Genomic DNA, 25,543 nt, shown 5'->3' with positions numbered 1-25,543 from the left:
TACCAATTGACAATTGCCTTTTAGCCTTCTTATCTGATAGAGTTTGGATCCCAAACTCAAATGTCGCCACTAGCCATCGCGGATATTTTCGTTGTCTCGGGTTGAGGGCGATATTGTCCGTGTAAAGTGGAAAAATATTGATTGGGGTTAGATCAGATGTTGAAAGCCTAGCTGTCACGATATTGAAGACCCTTATTGTCAATCCGGTTGATCGTGTAAGGTGCCCATAACGATCCTAGCACCAATAATAGCACCTGGCTGAAGAAAACGAATACTTTTGACGTTTGAGATGTTGGCACCAAAAACATGGTGGGTACCATACAGCTGGAGATTACACCAACGAGTTTGGGACCCAAATTACGGCCCTAATTTGAAGTCACCACCAGACGTCGACACCATGTCTCCGCGAATTACCAATTTACCATGTCTTCATTTTGAAGACATTTGATTTTGTGAAGACATTTTGAAGACAATATGAAATATGTGAAGACATTTCAGTATGATAGCGTAGGTAAATTTTTTAGAAGATTTGACGGGCGGACAGAGAGAACACCACAGCGGAATACAGCTTTTGGAATTCGATACAGAAAATAATTACACACATTACATAATACTTTAACTAACTATTTTATTGAATTGAAAAGAAATATACACGAACGAACTTGCTTCGTTAAACGTTTGGTTAGGAATGATTTTTCTCTATCTACGAGAGGCATGGAAACACCAAGGTTGAGCCAAGGTGTATAAATGATGAAGAGGTGATCGTTGTATTCCGACAATATTATTTCCTTAAAATTCTAACTATTGGCCGAAAATATCGTCAGTAGGGAAGTAGGGCTTTTGTCTCAGTATCACTTGTTTACCTTTGTTCTTAGTAATCAATGGAGACATATGTCTCGGGGTCATTCACTCGCCTTTTTGAAACTTTTCTAAACTTTTCTTTTTTTCTAAAAAATCCACAGGAATATTGAATGAATTCAATAACAAAGCGATATTCACTTCAAACTCTGGAGAACTTCAGGCGGTCTGAATAGATATTATCTCTAGAAGACATTAGTTTATTTGCACTCGAGAATTCGAATGATTGTGACATTGTATTTTTATTATTTTGGGCCCATACTATACAATGGATTAACCCAAATCTTTCAAACGACCACTTCACATGTCAAAAGGTTTTACGATTACATACCGTTTCAATAACTAGCTTTATGGATATGGTTTGAGCTACAACCAAAACTTTAAAGCTGAATTAAACCAGTAGAGTTATCACAGTTCAGTTTTTGTGAAAGAACCTGGGCTATATTTACTTAATCAATGATACATCAAGCCAATTATCATTTCTAAACTCATAAAACTTAATTCGCAGTTGCGCAACACATCCTTTTTTCAAATGTTTTGAAATAAACTTCAATATCTCAAGGTAACCCAGCAAACATTAAATCGTATAATTTTGCACGTGCCAAGTCTTACAAGAAATCCGAATAAATCATAATCGCATATGATATCAATCAAAGTATGTATCGTGTATATTTGAAATCGCATTAAATGTAAAAACTCGATTTTATATACCATTATCAAATTAAGTCGCATATCGGTATAATAAACATCAATTTTATGATGTACATTGTCGTAAAATATATTTAATCCGCATCATATGCGTATATTACGCTGATGCAGTTTGTGTGTCGTATAAGCGTATAATTTAAATCGATTCAGTACTGTAGTAAATCGTGTTGCATGCTGAAGAAAATCATGAAACAGTAAATCATATTAGATCCTAATAAAGGACATATTACATCATATTGAAATGTCAATGAAATGCTGATGCACTCAAAAGTTTTAACCGCTGTTGAATTAAATTGCAGATAGCCGCGCGAGATAGCTGGTGGATGATAATCCAGACGACCGGAGTTCGAACCCATATCGGAGCAGTTTTCACCAATCTGTGCCATTTTAAACATTCAATTCCACTCCCAACACAAGTCAATCAAACAATTATTATTTCTACAAACATAAATACTCATATATAAAAATGGCGATTCGTGAGGCTATAATAAACATTTCACGAAAATATTTTGCGCCATTTGTTTTTTTTCTATGTCTGTAATAAATCGTATATGAGTATGGCACAAGTCGCTATTATAGCCGGTCAATGTTGCATATTCATCCAAACAAATTCGGTAAGCATTTGCCATGTATGTATATGGCCTCCACTTTTGCATGCATATGCCAGTTAGGCGCATTATATGCCAACCAAATTTTAGGGCATATGATGTTATATATACGCTTGTTATGCGATTTAATGTTTGCTGGGAAGTTTAATGAAATGCGCTATATAAGAATGCCAATTGGAATAAACATTCAATAAGCTATCAAACTTTCTTCAAAAGTACGTTATGAATTTTAGTTTCCTCCAATATGACTGTGAAGACATTTGAAGACATTTTTTCATACCATGTGAAGACATTTTTTTTTACTCGCAGCCGAGCTACTTCAAAGTTTTTTGTTTTCAAACGAGCGAGTAGTTCCATACATACAAATCAAATGTCAAATTTCGTGGTATGGTGCGTTCATAATTCTTCGGATCGATTGACGTTTACTCGCAACCGAGCAACTCACAACGTCTAAGTCCGGCTTAAAGGATCGTCTCCTATGTTCCAAACTAAACGGGCAAACGCTGCACCACAAGTTTGCTTGCGACCAACTCGGATTGCGTTACCTCAGCGGTTTGAGACCGCCTCGGTTCGTTATTTTCGTTAGATGAGGACTCCACCCTCATTTCATTGACTTCAGAATAAATTTCAATATGAAAAAAATTATCCATTTGAAAAATTTCTCTTAAAAATTCTCTTTTTTCTGTGTGGCATTTATACCCATTAGGATTTTTCCATGTGCGCTATCTTTCATGCGTTCAGTTTTCCATTGCACTATTTTCTTTGGGATTTTTTGGACATGTTCAAAAGAAAACCACTGCGGTGACGTTGATACGTAAGTACCGAATATTCTCTTTTTCTGATTAGTGCACCCGAACGCAGTTCTCTTTTTGAAGACATGAATAGAAACCAATGCTACATGTTCTTTGTATGCATTATTTAAAGAATGATTCCACCTAGGGTTACCATCTGTCCTAATTTAGCAAGACATGTCCTGATTTTGTGATCTATTTTGGGCGTCATGATTTATTTTTCACAATCTGGCCTTTGTCCTGATTATCATGAGAAATTCAATTTTGTTGCAGAATCAGATTTATTTCCAGTGTATTATGTTTTTGAGTAAAACCATTTTCTATTGAGGACCAATGTTTTGTGAGCAGTTGGATCTTCCACGAGATCTGTCAACTATTTTCATTTATAAATTTTATTTCACTAAACACGGTAATGTTTTTGTGTTTGGTCTCGATATTCCAAGTTAATTTTTTCATATGTCTAAACGAAAGTTTCATTTTACCGACGAATTGCGTCAAAAGTACCCTTTTCCACAAAAGAACCCATTAGCGACCAAACTGGTAGAGTGTAATTTTGATTATTGGCGTTACAGAAACCCCAATCTTTAAGAATATTTTTTCCGTTCTTCCTTTTTCCGGAAAATGACAAAAAATTCGAAAAATCACTAAACGAAAACATTGGTTAAAACCTACATTTTTCATCCTGAAGGAGGTTCATTCCAATGGTTTTTTTCAACTTCACAATGTGCCAAAATCAATGCCAAAACTTTACCCTACTATTTACTTTCCATGGAAAATGATCAACCATGGAAAATGGTCAAACTTGCTGTTCGATTTTTCGAACGCTTGGCCTTAATGCCAATGCTGCATATGTGATTCATAAGTGCCGGTGGCTCATAGCGGTATTTAGATTTGGCCATTTTGTTGAAACAGAAGATTGAATTCAACAATGAAACGTTACAGGTAGATCTGATTAGGAAAAACATATCCAAACATCGGAACATTGCCAGAGAATATCCGATGGGCATCCACTTCAAAAACCATGATGAAAAGCATATCCAAACATCGGAAACATTGCCAGAATATTCGATGGGCATCCACTTCCAAATCCATGATGAACTATAAGGTGAAGAAATCCAGCCGCTCAGAAAATTTGGAAATCTCCTGTGCTCGTAAAAAGACAAAAGCCATCATCTCCGGACTATTTTCACAGAATGGATCGCCCAAGAAATATGTTAAACAAACGGCAAACGTTGTTTTGCCATATAATTTATTTCTAGAGAATATTTTGGTTGGTAAAAATGACGTATATATTACAAGAGAGTTTGTATATTCTAGTTCAGATCTGTAGAATTGATCTGAATGATGATCTGCCCTCCCTATTTTTTCGAATTTTCGCATTTTATTTAAAATATTCTCCAAAGTATTCTATCACACTAATTTTGGATGGAGATAAACTCAACGATATATAGACGAATCAAATCTGATCAGCCGTTCTCCTGTGATGATATATTATGTAGTATTTTTTACATACCACATCGTCTCAATAAATCACAAAAAAACATTAACATTCATTGAATTTTCTTTTACACTTGATCTGATTCGCAACTCAAAAGTAGCGTTTGACTGACAGACGAAAAAAACACGTTCGTACGAAATCAAGGATACGACAATTCGTCCGAACGAACTGTGTTCGAAAGTTCGAATGGATAGATTTCTTTCGTACGATATCAAGGATATGAATGAGGCATAGTTTCGAACGTTTTCCATTCGTACAAAAACAAAAATAAGGCTAGGGTTACTTTGGATCGGAGTACGCACGAAAATTTGATTGTACGAAGTGAAACAAACAATTTTGTTCCATAGATGCTGACGAATTTGAACGAAGCAAGGGGGAAGCAATGTAACCACACCACTACAACTCAATGTGGTTGTTTACTTTCACTATTGCATACAATTCGTACGACCACTTTTCCGCAGCAAGTGTCACCGCCGCAGGTATTGTAGGTATTAAGGGAACCCGGGGCAAGAGTGCCCATCTGATTATTTTGCCTATTTCCTTCTTTTACAATTATTTAACTACAGAACTTTGTTTTTTATAGATACTGCATATATCTCACTAAGTGGTGCGGACTCAATCCACTTCATTTTCAAGCAAATTCATGCATGTTTTCAAGCGATTTCTTGCAATAAATTCTTAGACCACCAGAGATGCCAGATTTACAAATATGTTTGTGAATTTACAGACATATCTGTAAAACACTTTTTATTTTTGTTGTAGACTTTGGATATAACAATATTTCACAGGTTTTTGAAAAATAAAAGGGCTCTATTCATCACATCAAAGATATTTGACTCACCATATGCCATTTTTCCATAGTTTTAATACAGAAAAGTTATTATATTTAGTTTATATCAATACACATGACGTTAGACCAGCGATACTCAACCTGCGGCCCGGCAGTCTTTCTGGTTGGCCCATCTGGTGTGTATGAAGTTTGGAACTCATACACATAAGTACTTTTGCCCTGACATCATAGCAGACGAAAGAGAGGATACGGTTATTCACAATTAATGAAAAATTGCATTCTTTGCAGGTAACGAAAAACCTTGAACGAAAATTGTCTCTGATAATTATTTTTTGTTCTAGATAAGATTGTTTTGCTGAAATGCAAGGAGATTTATTGAAAAATAGTTAAGCTAGGCTCAGGACTTTGTCTTCTAAGTATTACAACAAAATCGAATAAAAATTTTCATTCTATTCTCAACAATTTACATTCGCTTTCGGGTCTGCTTATGACGAAATATGGGTTACTGTTCGTTATTGTTACCACAGACATGGTTCATGGCTGTGTGGGGATCTAAAACTTGTATAGCCTTGCATGGCGGATGGAAAATATACACTGTATTTTCTTATAAATTTCATCAACGACAAGACTGCAAGCCTTGGTGGATGTCCAATATATCAACGAAGAAATACTGATTTTTGTAAAAATTAACAACGCGTATGTATGTGTATGTATGTATGTGTAGACCATTGAAACATTTAAACACACTTACGACACATAAGTTATTAAGTGGTCCGAAATATAATTTTTTTCCACTTTTTCCCAAAATTGACAAATGAAAATAACTTTTGAATCACAGAATCGATTTAGATGATCGACATATAAAATTGAAAGTATTGACGTAGCCTTTTATTAAAAAATATTTAACATGCGAAAAAAAATTATTATATTTTAGTAATTATTGATCGTAGTCATTTTTTATTTTTTTTATGACTTTGGACTAGAGGGCGCTATATTTTTATATTTTTTCTTGAAAGCTGAGGATTTTTGCATAACATATCTCGATATCAGAGATGCTATTTTTATGTTTTTTAGATATGATGTTTCAAAGTAATGGTGGTTCGAAAAATCATTTTTCCCCCTTTGTACAATAACTTTCTGCAAAAAATCATAACATTTGAACTACTGAACCGGTTTTGATGATCGATGTATTAAATTGAAGCCAATAAGCAAAATTTGAAAAAATATCACACTTGCGGGAAGGATTCTAGTAGCATAGTTCTAGTTTAGTCACATATGAATATTGATCGAAGACTTAAAACATGTTAAATTTACAAATTTATAACTTAAAAACGATAATTATAACATCTCTGATATCGAGATATGTTAGGTAAATAATCCTCAGCTTTCCATAAAAAATATAAAAAAAATATAGCGCTCCTATCTTTAAACGAGAAAACTATGAAAAAATAAATCAATCAATTATTACAAAAACAAGAATTAAATTTTTTCGCAAAAGTAACATTTTTCCAAAGAAAAATAGCTCGTAAGCTTCAATTTGATATGTCGATGATATGAGTCGGTCCAATAGTTCAAGAGTTATGTTTCTGTAGTGGGAAAAATGGGGAAAATTTGTTTTTCGAACCATCGATTAGTTTTGAAAAATCATATTTCAAAAACGAAAAAATAGCATCTCTGATATCGAGATATTTTATGTAAAAAATTCTCAGCTTCCAAGAAAAAATATAAAAAAATATAGCGCCCCCTAGTCCAAAGCCATGAAAACATTAAAAAACGACTACAATCAATAATTACGAAAATAGGATCCATATTATCTGCAAGTTCAATATTTCTCCATTAAAGCTCATTGGCTTCAATTTGATATGTCGATCATCTAAATCGGTTAAGTGGTTCGAAAGTTATAAATTTTAGAAAAAAGTCATTTTGGGAAAAAGTGGAAAAAAAATGATTTTTTGGATCACCCTAAAATGGAAATGGGCACCCCAATGAAAAAATAAAAAAATACGAGTCTAATGTTTTGCGATAAAGAACAATATTACCACTTTTGACGAAGATCTGAGAACAAAATACAATCTTACGTGCATCACGATGTACAAAGTATTCATTTTCCACATTTTTAACAGACATTCACATGTTTTTACAGACTTTTTTTTAAAAATAATCTGGCATCTCTTCCTTCCACTTTTTATCGAATATTTTCAAATCGCAGGAGTAAACATTTACGTGACTCTGACTTCGTTTGTTTTAATTTCGTTCGGAAAAACGTTATGTCAAAGAGAGGGGACATTAAAAAGGCGTAGCTCAGTGAAAGGCTGAGATGCTCTTTCAGAGATACAATGGTTAATCAAACAATTGACGGAAAAATGTAGTTCGTTCATTTTGTTATTTTAATTTTTTTTGCCCCTGACAACAATACCTCTTTTATAGTGTTGATTATCATAAGAAAAATAACACTCCTGATCGTTGGATCTCTTTTGACATTTCAATTGGATCTTTTTTGACAGCCGTTTTGATTCAGTTCGCACTACCTAGATATCTCACATATTATCATACCCTCAGTTTCTATATGTTTGCATGACTCCACCCATAAATACAAATAGAATAATCATTTTTCTTCATCTTACTGTATGAACTAATTTAAAGCATACGCATTTATTTCAATATAAAATAAATTTGTTATTTCTCAACTTCCTGGGCAAAAGGAGCCATTATTACCGGGGTACAAATGCCATAGTCGTAACCTCGAATTCGATCTGTCAAACGCAAATAGTGTAATCGTGGTTGTGTTTGTTGTGGTCATGGTTTGTAAATATGAACGGATTTCGTTCCGAAACCAGTGGCAGATGGAAACTATGGTTGTTGCAGTACATTCTGTAAATCATGGAGTCGAGCTGCGGAGGAATATAGTTTGCCCAGAAGAACATTGGCCAAATATGTGCAGAAGTTAGGCCGTTTTAAAGCTGTGTTTACTGAACAACAGGAGGAGTAACTCGTGAGTCACATCCCTCATATGCAGAAGTCGTGGGCTGACAACACACGACATCCCGAACCGAGGGTATAAAATCGCAGAGTGAAATAATTTAGATCACTCTTTCGACAAAACATCCAAATTGGCCGGAGAAGATTGGCTTGCCGGTTTTCGTGAACGCCACCAGAACTTGATTTTGCGTTCTTTGGAACCACCGTGAATTTCACAGTGCTTTTTTCATCAAAAATTATATTTTTGTGAGATTGGCACTCTTGCCCCGTACTAGAAAAATACAAGCCAAAAACATCACTTTTGTAAATGAAACATTTTCATAGTAAATATAACTTTTGAACAATTTGATGCAGAGCTACATCTAAATAGGAGTATAAATGAACAAAAAATATAACAAAAGATCATTCAAAAACGCGTAATAGCTTAAGGTGGCACTCTTGCCCCGGGATCCCCTACTGGAATTTTCGGAACGTTTTAGTGAGTTGCAAAGCGCTAATGTTGTTTCCATTCGTTAAACTAGTGTATCAATAGTGTGTGTTTTTAATATACTAATTAACTGTTACGCTTTGTACATTTCACGCCACATCATCATTGGTCATCGGATTCCATTTTTTTTTCGCTCTTCATCATCGCCATTATCTGCATCTGTAGCTTCGCCGCCATTGGATCAGTATTTATATATGATGGTTTTACGTTAGTACAATCAAAAACGAAAATATGTAGCAATTCAACAATAGGTTTTTTGTTGTTGCGTAGAATCACGTAGTATATATGCGTCAAGCGAGTAATGAATGGTTATTATTTAGTGGTAATAGTAGTAGGGTAGGAGTGGATGATTTATCAATTAGCTCGATTTTAGTTCAACGAATGACGAATGATTTAGTCGGTTTAGTTACAGTAGTAGATACAGCAAGGGGTATAATAAGTTACCCCAACATTCAGTTAGTTCGTATTTCTGTTGGAAAAGTAGCAAATATCGAATATACTTTTTGATGTAGGACTACGTCTTTCATTTCTATACCGGGGTGTGAAATCAATGTTTCGAAAACGAAAGCGTTACGCCGGAGACCGAGATTTTAAGCGTTAATAGCTCCTAAACAATCGAACGAAATGGTATGATAAACACATCATTCGAAAGATAAAATGTCTACACGTCATATACTTATTACTTTTTCATCCAAAAACTTGTTTCAATAGTCTTAAAATTGCTTTCAAAACAAGCTATCGAAATCACCAATCGGTATGTAAGCGAGCGCCGCTCGGAAATCAACTCAGTTATAATTGAACAGCGATTGAAGAATGTTGTCGCTGTTATGGTGAATTTAACTTCGTTTATCATGAAAGCGTTGATGAACGGTGTCACCAAGAGCCTGTTTGTGCACCTTAGGCTAGAAGGGAATCCATCAGGAGGAGAGTGATGCCTCAAACGGTTCCGCTTGATACATCGGAGCAGCCGCCAAACACACATACACGCGCGGAACTATTTTCGTTTGGTTGCCATCCAGCGTCGACATAATTCCGGAAAGATGTTCTCGTTGCTGGAAAATAATCTGCCAGTTCCCCTGGGAATTGAAAAAAACATTCAAGCGAATGAGTTTATTTTTATGTTTTCTATCCATATAACACTGCGACCAAATATATTTGATTTTGTGATTTTTCAATCAAGTACAATTAACAAGTGGTTATCGAGTTAGCATTAACCACTGGTGAGCTTCGAGTATCGAGGAGAATCTGGAAAGATGTTATCGTTGCTGAAAAACAATCTGCCAGTTCCCTTGGAATTGAAAATTACATTCAGGCGAAATAATTTATTATGTTTTCTATCCATATAATACTGCGACCAAATACATTTGATTTTGTGATTTTTCAATCAAGTGCGATCAACGTAAGATCACGTCTTTCGGTAATTTATTAGAGGTGCAATGAACACTGGCAAACGATGTTTATTCAACAGTTTCTCAAACGAGAAATGGGTGTTGTGAGAAAGGATGAGCGGACGCAAAAATAATGTAGACTGATTTGATGCAATTTTGTCTATTGTAAATGGAATAAAAATCATATCACAATACAAGCAATGTATTATGTATCATACAACTTTCGTGTGATTGCTTCTTTTGCTGAATATTGTGCCTTCAACATAACGTTCTCGTTTTCGAAGTCCCCCAATTATTCATTTATCCATTCTTTCAGAATTGATTCAGATGCAACTAAAAACAAATGATAACTAAATTAACGATAGTCCTACGTCACCCTTGCGATTATAACACAGATATAACCCACTTCCTATTTTTTAACGAATAGAAAGGTCTCCGTCCCCAAACAGAGAATAGCAAAAGTTCAAATAAAAAAAAAACGAATATTGCTTTGTGCATGTTCGATAGATTTTGTTTAACATCATGTATCAAATGATTGTATGGAAACAAAAATGTGAGTGTAACGGTTTAAATGCACTTTATAGACCACTAATTTTTTGTCACGTTAAAATGAACAAATAAAATGGCTGGAAGCCACACAGCTAAGACGATTTAAATCTTTCATGAACTATTCCAAGATATTCTTTCAAACGATGAGGGGTATTTTATTACACGACTATCAAATATCAATTAACGACATTTTCCAAACAAAAAAAAATTCGTGGTCGTGGTTATTTGTTGTCTATTACTCGTTGTCTATTTGATTATTATACTCGCACAAGCGTAAACATTAATTTTTATTTCCGTGCTCAGCTGACTGGTTTCTGCCTGGAACCGATGAAAGATTTCCGTCGGATCTTTCTGGAAGGTGGTCATGGAAATCATCGCATAGATGCGAATATAGGGTAATTATCTTAAGTAGATGTTTTGATTAGAGAAGTTGATCAACCGAGAAGAAATCTTTCGTCGGTATCATTCCTCGTCAGCTGCCGCGATTTTCCGATATAACCGCTTTCACTAGTAACATGTTTTACTGTATATATGGAAACTTTTGCTGTAACAATACTATATTGAATATTTCTATATTAATTCGCCCGGGTTCAAATGACGAATACGTTATTCACCTAAATGGAATGTGTCCTGTGAGTGTGTATCCAGGAAGTTTATTTCCTGCACCTCGTGTCTTTACATGGCTCACGACGGAAGCGCGTCCCGTCTTAAAATCTACAACAGTCATCACAAGTCGTGCGTTTATCAGGCGCTTAAGTACCGAGCAAATGTTCTGCGAAACTCCTCGAGATTTACTCGTGTGCCTCCGACTCCTGCTGCACCAGTTTAAAGCGTCGCGGCGACTTGATTGCGCTGGGAATTGCCGCCAGACTCTTGAGGTGGCCCGCTTGGGCCAAATGCTTTCGGATTAGTCTGGACACTAGAATCTGGGGTCGCTGTTGCCATTCGTTCATCACCTCCTTTGGTGACATAACCTGGTCCCCCTTGAGGCGATCCAGCAAGGTGACACACACAATGGCTGCCTTGATGCCGGCGTGATGGGTCAGCGCCGCGAAAATGGTGCACTCCATCTCGATGTTTACCACGCCGAAGTTGTGCAGCTTCTCGAGGTACTCCATCTTCTCCTGCTCGGAGAAGTCGCAGAAGGCACCGTCCAGGCGACCTTGTCCTGGAATAGAAAGCAAACCGTAGCTGTAATGTTTGCACTAAAAAACGGACAATTTTCGGATGGCGATAAAAAAAACTATGGATGGGTTTAACCTATGATATAACCGCAAGATTGACGTAGGACTGCCGTTGGCTTATTAATTAATGGTGATTTTTCAATTAGCAACAATCGCACTTCGAATGTTCCTCATTGGGTACGATATCGCCGCTGCGCAGAGCTATCGATTAAATTATTGATTAAACTAGTGCATGAATTAAACAATTAACGAATTCAATTGCAAACAAATCTCAATTTAGGTCAATTCACGCATTATGGTAGTGGTTATCGCTGCAAATAGTTATTAACATTTTGCCTAATCATCAAACGGTATCCGTAGAAGTTCAGTGAGCTGGCGACATGAAGGGGCATGCATTCTAGAATAACCGAGCCAAAGCGTTGCATTTGTACCCGCTTTTATAGACCGTGTTAGCAAAACGCATTCCGGAGTGTAAAAATGCATGGAGGTATATAAAGTACTGCCGAGATCTGGAATGCCGTTTTTCCCAACTTATTGATTTTGGAATCTATGTTGGGAAAACACATTCCGGTTTGCAAAAACGCAAACGAATACAAAAGTACCCGCTGCTTGCATCTATTTTGCCATGTCGATTTCCCCAGGCTCCATGGTTTAAAAGTCTGTGTTAGGGAAACATTCCGATTTGCAAAAACGCAAACGAGTACAAAAGTACCAGCAGCTTACATCTATTTTCCAATGCCGATTTCCCTAGGCTCCACGGTTTTGAAGTCTGTGTTAGGGAAACATTCCGATTTGCAAATACGCAAACGAGTACGAAAGTATTCGCTGCTTGCATTGGCTCCATGGTTTTGAAGTCTGTGTTAGGGAAACATTCCGATTTGGAAAAACGCAAACGAGTACAAAAGTACCAGCTGCTTGCATCTATTTTGCAATGCTAGTTTCCCCTGGCTCCATGGTTTTGAAGTCTGTGTTAGGGAAACATTTCGATTTCCAGAAACGCAAACGAGTACAAAAGTACCCGCTGTTTGCATCTATTTTGCAATGCTAGTTTCCCCTGGCTCCATGATTTTGATGTCTGTGTTAGGGAAACATTCCGATTTGCAGAAACACAAACGAGTACAAAAGTATCCGCTGCTTGCATCTATTTTGCAATGCCAGTTTCCCCTGGCTCCATGGTTTTGAAGTCTGTGTTAGGGAAACATCCATTCATTCCTGCGATGGTACCTCAATCGCTGTTCAATTATAACTGAGTGAATTTCCGAGCGGCGCTCGCTTATATACCGTTTGGTGATTTCAATAGCCTGTTTTGAAAGCAATTTTAAGGCTATTGAAACAAGTTTTTGGATCAAAAAGTAACAAGTATATAAGGCGTAGACATTTTATCTTTCGAATGAAGTGTTTATCATACCAATTCGTTCAGTTGTTTAGGAGCTATTAACGCTCAAAATCTCGGTCTCCGGCGTAACGCTTTCGTTTTCGAAACTTTCATTTTACACCCCGGTATAGAAATGAAAGACGTAGTCCTACGTCAAAACTACAAAAGTCAATTTAAAGGAACAAGTTTCCCATAAAACCTCTGCATGAAATTTTGGGCATGAGAAAGCTGTCGGCGCGATGAGTGTTGCGTTTGCTCACTCCGGACAACAAGCGCAACCGTGAGACCACTTCCGAGCAGTTTTTGACACTGTTTGAGCGCAATCCGAAGGAGTTTCTGTGTCGTTTCGTGACCGTCGACGAAACATGGATCGACTTGTACACACCAAAGACGGCGAACGTGCGAATGCGAAGAAGGCGAAGAGTGTCCTATCGGCCCGAAAGGTAATGGCCACCGTTTTCTGGGATCACAAGTTGTGATCTACATCGACTACCTGGAGAAGGGCAAAACGGTCACAGGGCTCTACTATGCCGAATTATTGGGCCGATCCGACGCCAAATTGCAGAAAAAACGGCCCCATTTGGCGAAGAAAAAAGTGCACTGGCTCACACCTCTGCCGTCGCCACGGTCAAATTGGTCGAATTGCACTACGAACTGCTGCTCCATCCACCATATTCTCCAGATTTGGCCCCGAGTGACTTGTTTTGTGTTTCTTTTTATCGGGATACTTATTTGCTGTAGTGGTAGTATATTCAAGTCAATTTTATTGAAAGGACGTTCGTCACAATCACACATACACAAGGCGGCATCGGTGGATATAAACATTCAAACGGGGTTTTTTCCCGAGACATACGTTTAGCCGCAGGGCATAAAAATCGAGTTTTCGCATAATCACCAAGCCTGTATCTGTATTTTTTGAAAAAATACTTGGGAATGTAAGATGTGCAACGTAAGAAGTTGCTCAGATTAGTGATTTACGTAGAATTTAAAGGAATGGCGAAAGGTATTCTATTGACAGAGGAGGGACGGAAAATAATAAAGATAGCAGAACCATCTCATTTTCGCCCTGCAATACATGGAATGAAAATTGGAATGGAGAAATGAGCTTGAGCTTGAGCTTGGGTAGACTGTACAATTCGTAGTTGCTCTCCGTGATTGACCTGAACCAACCAAATTGCACAAAGAACACACAGAATGACGCTTGGGACTAGCAAATCATTCTCGTTGTGCAATTTTCGGTGATTCGAGCTATAAATTGTCAATAACGACGCCGGCCACGTCCTTACAGTCACCAGGGGAAGGGAAGGAATGTTAGTATGATATTCGCCGCCCGAAGGCCAGAAGGGTCGCCTCTATAGCGTGGTTCCCTAGCGCTTATCATGGAAGGGATAGTTGTTAGTGGGAATGGTTAAAAAAAATCAGGATTCACTGCGGTAAGTGATGTGATTATCTAAGCGCAAACTCTTGATCACTCGACGAATTGGAATTCCGAAAATCATCCATTAGTTTTGAGTTATCCAACGCGTGCATTCACTATATAAATCCAATCGCGACAAAGGAGAGCTATCCCTGAGCAATCTGAGAAGGTCCGAGAGGGCTTGTCTAAAATTAATCGGAGCAACGATATCTTATTCTACGCGTGTACCCCTTATATAACTCCAATCACGGCGAAAGAGGTCTATCTTTAGCCAACCTGAGAAGGTCACAGGGAGAACTCTTCTAAAATTGGTCGGATTTCAACGCGCGTACTCCTTATATGAATACAATTGTGACGACAGACAGTCATCTCCGGGAAATCTGAAAAAGTCACCGAGAGAACCCGTCCCAAAAAAACAGGAGCGGCGACCCATCTGCCATTCAACGCGCACTCCCCGCACACATCCAATCGTGGGGAAGATGGACCATCCCTGGGTAATCAAAGAAGGACAGACACACAAAATTTAAAAGTTGAATATCCAAAGCATCGACAAATTGAAGAATGAAAGGACCCAACAACAGAAGAATCAAAAATTGAAGAACTATGGAACCAAGGAACCAAAGCCACTCAAATCCAACTACCCTCCCAAATACAACAGACAACCAAGACAAACACGGAAACAGAACCGCACCCCCCAAAACACGACAGTGAAAGACATCACTAGACAACCAAAAGGACCAAAAGCCCCCCGATCTCCCGGAAATACACAAAGACACACAACAAACCAACGGTCAGTCTCCAGGCCACACCCAACCCCCGCACCGCACACACTTAACAGTTAAGTTCTTTATTTCCACAATCCGCGCAACACGAAAACCGAGTGCAAAACACCGCTCCACCTCCATGACCATCCCAACCATCCGCTGCACTTGAGAAAATAACCGCGCGGGTATACACTAGTACTAGATCAAGCCCTCAACTAGACCTGAGCAGTGTCGGCTCTCCAACTCCCCAACTCCCACTCAACCCCTCCCCACTCTTCAACCCATTAACTCTTCAACCACTCAACCCCTAAACACCACATATCATCGGTCCCTCCCAAAACACCCAAAGACAGTCCACCTCTCCCTCGACCAGACACATTCAAAGAGCACGCACTAAGCAACAGAAAACCATCGCCTCTACCTATAGAAGACGAGTTCCCTCGGCGGCCCCCCAAAGACAACCACCCGTTGTCACAATTGGATTAGTTAAAGTTATTAATACATTCAAGAATTAAAGAACTAATTTATCAAAGGATTAAAGAAGGAAGCATTAAAAATTTAAATAATTAAAGAAACACGACGTACATTACAATGACGTCACATATCTACACACAAAATACCTGATCATAATCGAGTGAACATTGTCTTGTTTTGTTGCAGTGTGAACAAGATAACGCGGCGCGAAGATGGAACGTAAACGACATGCTCTCTTTCTTCTTTATAACGCCCGTCACTCACTCAGAGAACTGTGCAGCAACAAGCACATACACACTGATGTATCTACGAGTGTCCCGAAACAGGAGCAAACATGAAACGCGCGGAATGGAAACCTATGAGTGAATCTGAAAATTGGAATGGAGAAATGCTGTATTTTCCGGCGAATAAAGTTCAATTTGGATGGTCCGGACTGTTACAGTTGCTATTGGTACAATTTAAGTCAACGGCATGTCTTGAGATCGAAGCGAAACTTTGGGTGCGGAAGTTCGACAGTGTGGGGAGTCGTTTCCTATCACAGCAAGATTCCCATTTGTTTCATTTTCACCCGAATGAACTCCGAAGAGTATCTTCAATTACTGGAGGACGTTTTGATTGGCCATATTGAGAATAACGCTACCGAGGATGTCGTTTTTTCAGCAGGATTATGCATAGATCCACGTTTCCAAGCAATCGAAGGCATTGTTTGCCGAGAAGGACATCTCGCTTCTTGAATGACCTGCCTGCAGTCGATTGCAATCCCATAGAGAACCTTTGGAGGATCTTGGCCGAGATGGTCTATGCAAACGGATGACAATTTGACAACATTTCCAGTCTCAAGGCAGTAATTCAAGAGTGTTGGGCTATAATCAATATGGCAACACTTTAAAAGCTGTCTGACTCGATGCCAAATCGAGTTTTCAAAGTGATCCGAAATGGAGGTGGACATACTAAATATTAGCTACCGATTGGACTCGAAATTTGCCGCACAAATTTTCTTTTATTGAAATTTTAGGATGCGGCTAAACGAATGTCCACCCTGATTCCACATATTTGAATTACTTAGAAAACAAAAAGTGAATTCGATGAAAATAAACAATAATAGTGTTTTATAAACAAAACTGTACAAAGAATTGACTTATTTTCAAAAATATTGAGGAAAAATAGGGTGCGGCTAAACGAATGTCTACCACTATATGTCTCCATGCCTATGTTTATATAGGAATATACCGACATTTCGATCCGCTATCTCCATAATCTGATACCGTTATCTCAAATGAAACAAGCGAAAAACAACTGTTGCCGGAAAGCAACAATAGAAAGAATGAAACGCAGAATTTCAGATGATGTCAGAGTGCGAAGAGATTTTAAAAAATTCAGTTGCTTAGTTCGAGTTGAAAAATGAAATACTAGAATATTTTTTGGATTAGTAATATTATTGTGAACCTCAATTTTACATGTTTTAATTTTCCACTTTTACACCCAGGTTTTTTTTACGCGGGGGATACGTACCTCGTGAAAAACCCGCGTAAAAAATCCCGCATTAATTGAAAAATACGCGTAGGAAAACCGCGTTAATTCGAAAACCCGCGTACAAAAACCAGGTCACCTAAAATCTACGTAAGCATCGTGATAGAGTGCGGCACCGTCAGATGCTCTAAGGGAGCATGAAAAAAAAATGTGAGCAGAGAGAGAGGTGTGATATTGCTCAGATTTTTTTACGCGTAAAAAAACCGCGTTAATTCGAAAATCCGCGTAAAAAAAAACTTAATGAAAAACCTCATAGAAACCGTCTAAAAACCTGGCTGTAGTATATAATTACATTGCTTCTTAAGTGTTGTTATATGTGTGTTGCGTACGAGTATTCGTAGAGATAGATATGTAAGAAACGTCCGTAAACCTAGCCTTAACATCGCTTGTTTTCCGTCGTCATAAGTGCTTCGTTAGCGCCTCTGACATTGTATCAATGCATCGAACTGACGCTATGGCGAAGCATGCCTTAAGGTTGTGCGCACCTATCTATATCAGAAATTTCAAACTAAACCATAGTGAATGTCGTGCTGGAATGTTGTGAGTTATTTGGGTTCGTGTGCCAATCGCAAAACTACCTTGAATAAATAAAACAAAACCAAAAAAAAAATTCTAGTGCAACGAGCTTGTAGCTAAATGTATGTTGATTACGAAAAAGGCCACCGGAGGTCAGCGTTCGAGGTAAATTTTCAATGCATTAAACTCAAACAAAATGCGACATGCGATCAGCTTGTGTATTGTTCTGCGAGAGCAAGAATGAATCATCAATCAACTCAACTCAACGTCAACTGATTCTACAATAAAAAAAACCATTTCAGGGCGACCAAACCATTCTACAGCTATTTCTAAAATTTCGCAGCATTCGTAAATAATATCCGAAGTTATTAACAAGCGACTTGAATAAAATGACAGCCTAGTTCTACGTCAACAATATGGTCATATCTTGGACACAACCTCCTATAATTTTTTCACTGTCTGGCCCGTTGCTCCGACTTTCCGGACCAAAGCCCGGAACGATTTAGCCACCTTTCCCTCTGTTTTCTGCTTTAGCACCATCGAACGACCGGAACCAGGCTTTCGTCCTATGCTCTCATTCTTCTTCAGAAATGTAAGGACATACGATACCGAAACGTGCGTATCCGGCGGACTCAAAGTACTTGACGATGTTCACATTCTTCGCAATGGGATGGAGCTCCCGGTATGTACAAACCAAGTAGCGCACTTGCTTTACTATTTTCACCATACCTTTCGCAGTTCATAGAGCTGTCAAATTTTATTCGAAAACGAAAACTATGATTGATGATGCATAAGTGGTCTCATCATCAGGTCTCAAGGTCCATTTTTCATGCAAACGATAGAAAAACCAGTGAAGTGACATGAAAAAAGAAGTTTAACTTACCCTCATAGAAGTCAGATGTGCACATCGTTTTACCGGTGATGGTATCGTACGGATCATCCTGGGATGCGAGTGACTTCAGTTCCCGAACTAATCGTTTATCCAGGACGGCTGGACGGTGAACGATCTTACCCAGAATGGCCTAAAATCAATCGGTGTAAGCACTGGTGAACTGATCGCACAACAAACATTTCCCCCTTACCAATTCATGGGTGCTCCTGAGCAGCCCATCCACGGCATCCTCGGTGATGACGACGGTACCGCCCTCGACTCCGATGCCACCGCACGTCCCAATTCGGATGAAAATCGGATTCTTGCACCTGGCGTGGTACATCAGCTTGATTATCTCGTGCAGCAAGATGCCCAACGACGGAACGCCCATTCCGTGGCTGATGGAAAGCACCGGGCCAACCTTGTACATCGAGTAACGGTACGAGAACGCACTGATGTCCAGCAGCTGCGTTCCGGGTGGCAGTTTGTAGCCGATCTCGTCCATGATGAAGTGCGCAAAGTTCTCCATCCGCTTGGGGGTGCCACCCATGCAGACGAACTGTGGGGAAAAGGGAAAAAGACTTCGTTTAGTAAAATGAAGAACTTTCGATTGCGTTAGAACTTTAGCGTGAACGATTCAGCGATAAGAAAATGTAGCACGTAGCTTTATTTTTTTAACCTTGAACCCCAACAACGGTCACAAGGACAATAGAAGGAATGCTAGTATGCTATTCGCAGCCAAAGGGTTGCCTCTTTAGCGTGGTTTTCCTACCCTGCCAGTGGAGGAACTATTTGGAGAGAGAATTCTCGCGAGGACGATGTTGACTAACGACTCTAATTAATCAGATCAGCGCCCCGTCATCGGAAGAACGAGTTCACGCTAGACTGTGGAACGTAAATGGTCACGCCACGATTAGATTTCGTTTAATTTTTCTTCCGCTCATCGCTATGCTGTCAATCCGTAGTTCGTTGATGAAACTATACCATTAATCTAGTTATTATGATGTTCTTAATCCCCGGGCCCCGCTGGTACCGGCAGAAACTGTGCAACACGAGGTAATCACGTTTGGCTTATCAGCGAACAAAATTGCTCTTTTACATATAGATTACATGGGGGATGCATCGAACGAGAGTAGCGTGAGCTTCATCCGACCCGTTGGCTGGATGATTAAAATGGTGCTTAATTGATTTTATGGAAATACATATATATATATTTTCATCATAAGCCAGCCAGTTTCAAGCACACGGAAATAGCTTTCCTCACAGATCACAGATCACGTGACAAACAATTACCACATCAATTGGTTGTGAATCAAAATGACATAACAACATGTTATGTCTATGTTGTGATGATTTAATATGGGGATTGGGCGCAGGGAAAATTCTCGATGATACGCAAAAATTTATTCTATGGGATTGGTTCAATGAATTGATAGGATCATATTATATTATCTTTTCTGCCTTCCGATGGTATCACACTGTCGACACACCGCACACAAGCTTGTTAAAGGGATTAAATCTAAATTGGAGTTCGAAAAAGGTAGATTGTATATTGAAACTCAAATGTTTCTACCGCTTGACTCATATTCCGAACACTTCATTTTTAAATAAAAATGTACTGAGCTTTAATGTTATAAATGATCGAATAATGGAAAAGCTGACTTTCTTTTGGGTTATACCCTTCCGCATAAAAAGAATTTGCAAAAAAGTGACAGTTAAAGCCAGTAAAAAATTGTTTGCGTTAACAAAAAAAAAATCGTTCATATTTCAGTTTTGTAGTTTTTTTTTTCATTATTTGGTTTGGTCTTTCATTTTAAGTGCTAGAAAAGGTAAGTATCTACTATAAATGGATGAACAAATGACCTTTAATTAAGAAATATTTATAAAAACTTAGTATTCAACTAGTGTTCAAATAAAATTTCGACGAATGATTCAAATTTCACAGTTATGTTAAAACACGCTATTTTCACGCAAATACAGCAATAGTTCACTAATTGGTATGAGAGGACAGTTCAGTTCTAGAGCAACAATAAAAATGACCTAACATCATTTGTAAACGAATGTTTTTAGGTCCTTTCTTCGAAAATCGTAGACCACATGCGCGTACCAATGAGAGTAAAATTGTTTTTTAATAATGTTTTCAACTAAAACGACAATAACAAAAAAGGATTCCTGAAATAAATCTATAAAAAAAAAAGATCGGAAACAGATGGTCGAAAGGTCAAAAGCTCAAAAGGATAGAAGGTTGAAAAGACAATAGGTTTTGGATTTGTCTCATTTCAACTTCATGTCTTTTCGAAATTTTGGCTCTCGACCTTCTATTTTTCGTACTTTTCCCCTCTCAGCGTTTTGTCCCGTTTCGACCTTATGTGCTCTCGATTTTTTGTCTTTTGATCTTTTGTCATTCGACCTTTTGTCTTTCGACCATTTATTCTTTCAACCTTTTGGCTCTAGTTCTTTTATCTGGAGCAAGGCGCCTCTATATATACCAGGTGAAACAATCATATGAAATACACTTTCAGCCATATTGGAATTGCTGTCGGTATTGTTTACAAACAGCTCTGGTGAAAATCTCTACCCGGTCGGAAGAACAGGAAAATCATCAGAACGCTGCCGGCGGCTCTCTACAAACTGCTACGACGCTTATTCGAACGATGCCTACTATGTTCGACTTTCGCGAATTTATGTGAAAAAGAAGGGATGATTTTGTAGAATTTCATTCTCATTTCCACTACTCTCGCATGTGAATATGCAAAAATGGCGTATCCTAGTAATAACAAAACAAACAACCCCCGCTCCACAAACCGTAATCCCCTTCTTATTGAAGTGATGATGTTGCTTCACCTGTCATACATTTATACAAGCGCCTTGTGTCATACCAATGTCCTGGAAAAAAGGTAATGCAGATGGTCGAGTTTCAAGCGACATAGCATGCGCTGCCATAACTATTTCGCAAATAGTGACGTCAGTCGTTGTGTTTATTTTTGATTGCCCACCGCATCCATGTAAAAATACTATTTTCAGGAAGTAATTTATCAATAAAAACGTATATTTTTGTAGAGCTCCCGCTGAGTATGAGGGTAATGTGATAGTGTGGAGTGAATATTTGTGAGATCACGTCGAAAAAGACGGATAAAAGTGATATTTCAATGTGCCAGTTTCACTCCCCCATAGTCATAGAAACAAACGAAGTTTCATTATTTTCTACTGTGTTTTGTATGTAAACAAAACACAATACGCTGGTGCCGAAGCTCGCTCGTGATCAGTCTGTCTCTTTTACGCTACAAGCAAATAATTCCCCTTCTGCTTTCTTCCGTACTGTTTTCATATACCGCTCCCCTTACCAACTTAGTGACGAAACGGCCTCACCTAGTACCATAGACCCGTCTTGGCTGAAATAATTCCTCTACTGCTTTCTTTCTCCCGGTTTCATATACCGCTCCCCTAACCAACTTAGTGACGAAACGGCCTCACCTTAGGATATACTTCTAAGCGCCTTGGGTCAGACTTAGTCACTTAATTTACTTGCAATGAAGAACGTAATCTATCACAATGGATGAATTGACCTAAATCGAGATTTGCTCAAACGCTTTACTTATATGTCGAATTCAATTTGAATTCGTAAATTGTCTGATTCAATCACTAGTTAAATTAATAATTTAATCAATACACACAAATGATTACTGAGCCAATGCGGTTGTATCATAGGTACACTGAGAGAAATAATTAGTAAATATAACGAATTTTTTGGTAAATACTACCAATCTATAGCCATTTTCGACCGTACTAATAAACACATATGTCAAGCAGAACCATGATCCGGAAGCACAATAACGGCTACATTTTCTCGCCGAAAATGCACGTATCAGAATTATATCCTTATTATACCTCCGTATTGCCTTATGGGAACAATGAAAATGGTTAATACGCGCTTTTCTCATTAGTTTTCAGATATGACAATATCCAAGCTTACTAATGTTATCGAGTAAAATATACTAATCTCTGGTAGGGATGCGGGTTTGTTGACAATATGTACAAAAAATTTATACATTCTACTAATTTTGCATTACCAAATGTATTTGGTAATTTTCGAACGAGGATTTTGGTGTATAAACCATCCATAGTCCAAATAAAATTCTTCGCCCTATTCAACGGAGTGAAATTGTCACAGCAGCTCCCTCACATCCCTGAAGCATACCGCTCCTTCAGCTTCCATTCAGGACCTGCTGCTGCTACGTTTAGGTTTCAAGAAGCCACTGTAGTTTATGAGAGCTGCGAGCAAATATTGACTCGTTGTTGATGGCGTGAATTTGCGGGCAAATTAACGTTGCTATTCCTTCTTCAACTCAACTTGTTGACTTTCTCAGACTCGGGGTGCAGCATAGATTATATCTACACTGAGGCAAAACTTTAACGAATTTGGCTATGAAATTCATTTGACGTCAGAAATCAAGAGTGGGAGATCCTCGTTTAATGTGGTGACAAAATCCACTGTCTGTTTTCAAATCAATCTTTTTAGTTTGATTTCATACGATTGGATTACAGAACCATTGATATGTAGATCCGTGAATAATGATATTGAACAAGTTAGGTACATAAGCGAATGTTCTTGAATCAATTTCATTTTTGTTATGAATAGGGCCATGATTAAAAAAATCTATCTTCCAGAATGCACCTTCCTACAAACAACACTCATTGCGGTGAAGATTCGAAAAATAGATAGTGACCCGCTTATTCTCGGAGAGAAGTGTCCAATACAGTGTTCTATGCAGTCGTATTCATTAATTAAAAATCATAAATCCAAAACTTACCTTTACGTCACCGAACATTTCCTGCAAATCGTGGCTCCCACTGCCCAAAGCCAGATGGTACAGGATGTCCTGATCCATGAGTTCAATGTTGGGATTTCGCAACTTGACCGAGCCATCGTTGTATCTGCAAGAATGGAGAAAACAAATAATGAAACGTGAGAGTTTTTTTTATAAAACAGAGTTCTAACAGGAATGAGTCCGATACGAGCTCGGTGATGATTCCTGGGAATCGATTGCTCAATGCCCACATTCCAAAACTGAAATCAAATATTCATGATCCCAGAAGGAACATTGTGTTCATACTTGTTTCAAATTTTGTTCGTCGTTAGAACTGCGGAGACGAAAAATGGAAATGAAAACATATTAATAAATATTTGATTTCCGCGCCACATCCTATGTGCCACGTCGTTATCCCCGCTGTGCAAAGAATGACAGCTTTCCGACATTTGTTGATTTGTGAATTCAGCGGAAAATATGCAGATATAAAATATTCATCCTGTCGTGGTAGATTTCGCATTAATGGCAAACGATAACGGTCTACGGTCTTATTACGAATTGCAGTGGTGTGTTGTTTCTACCAAGGAATGATGGGATTAAATTTCGCGTGTAAAAAGATATACACGAGTTGTTGTAGCTGCTCACAGCACTGTTCAAGTTATCCTCGCAATTTAGACCCACTTCGCCAAGTTATAATTACTTGGCTTTCAGGTGTTCCCAAGAAAGCGAGACACGATGATAATAGGCCCGAACAAAGAACTTTGTCGCTCCGAGTTGAAACGAGACAAACAATACAATCAAAGTTATAAGTATTTTGTCGTATCAACTTCATTTACAGCGTAAATGAAGTTGATACGAGGATTCAGCTGGTTTCATTCCCTGGAGGAGGGGCTAACGACAACGGTTGTAATCAGTGAAAGTTGTCACAGTTATGTATTCCCACTCCCTTGCACCAGCGGAACTTCCTGCCGCAAACATCTGTAAGATTTTGCTCAGATTGATTTAAAAGTTGGGATGTTGGGTATATCCCACAAGCTGAAGTGATTATGCTACAGGAAGTGAATGTTTTTCTGTGCATGAATCAATGATTCTCTTGATTTATTATTCGAAACATGGAGCTTTTTTTTTAAAAGAAAGTGCAGATAATTAGAATGCAGGGAAGTAAACGCAAATAACCACGCAGATTAGTTATTAAGGTGAAGGTGGAAGGAGACCACAATGGCGCTCATTTCTTTCATCTCCCTCTCTCACCCCTCGCCCTATATATAAAAAAATGAATAGTTTTGCGAAACAGCGTGTAGAAAATGATCGTTTTCGCACACTTCCCATCAAGTAATATCAACCAAACTCTAATGGATTACTCACAAGATATTGAATTTTCATGTGCCGTCGCAATGTATAATGAAAAACGTCGGAAAACTCAAGCTAGTGCTCTGAAAGTTAAATTTTCATTTCTCAATTTTCCGCAATGGTTTTGTTTGTATTGGTGAAAGCATCGTTATTTTTCCGACATTGATGCCAGACAACATCATCGAAACAGCTATAAAAACCACTCAATAAAATCTTATTCCTGAGTCATATCGTATCATGTCATGAAAATCGATAAAATAAAATTGTATTGATATCAATGCAATTATTATTTTAATGGGTCAATAATGCAAATTTTAGCTACTTCAACATTGGTTAAGAAAATTGTATTGCAGAGCTCGGAACACTGCCACGGCTGCCTCTGCTGTCAAAAATAGTAAACGAAAAAGTATTACATTCAATCAAAATGCGCCGGCCAACGAAGAGAAGAGTTAAAGCTCTCCAACGTGAGCAGACGATGGAACAGTATAGAAGAACATAAATAAGGAAATTGTACTGCATTTTTCAAGACTATTTACAGCAAGTTAAACTTGAAACATATTTTGCTTATATCAAAGAACATGATTTTAAATCCCTTCCG

The 25,543-nt window shown here is 38.2% G+C and overlaps 1 protein-coding gene across 16 annotated transcripts in view; it reads right to left on the bottom strand.

Moving 5' to 3' along the window:
- Nucleotides 1-8,731: 8,731 nt before the first annotated feature.
- Nucleotides 8,732-25,543, bottom strand: part of LOC129764626 (uridine phosphorylase 1) — an 80,503-nt gene continuing 63,691 nt past the window's right edge. For all 16 annotated transcript variants that reach the window (XM_055763933.1, XM_055764012.1, XM_055764002.1 and 13 more), the window contains 4 exons: nt 23,599-23,722; nt 18,999-19,346; nt 18,800-18,938; nt 8,732-11,824 (listed from right to left, as the gene is read on the bottom strand). In XM_055763933.1, the coding sequence (XP_055619908.1) occupies nt 11,448-11,824; nt 18,800-18,938; nt 18,999-19,346; nt 23,599-23,722 (988 nt within the window). In that variant the 3' untranslated portion in view covers nt 8,732-11,447. The remainder of the gene's footprint in view (nt 11,825-18,799; nt 18,939-18,998; nt 19,347-23,598; nt 23,723-25,543) is intronic.

The sequence above is a fragment of the Toxorhynchites rutilus genome, chromosome 1 (genome assembly GCF_029784135.1).
Source record: "Toxorhynchites rutilus septentrionalis strain SRP chromosome 1, ASM2978413v1, whole genome shotgun sequence".
In the NCBI taxonomy this organism is placed as follows: Eukaryota; Metazoa; Arthropoda; class Insecta; order Diptera; family Culicidae; genus Toxorhynchites; species Toxorhynchites rutilus.
Note: the sequence above shows the minus strand (reverse complement) of the source record. Positions and strands in the feature narration are given on the sequence as shown.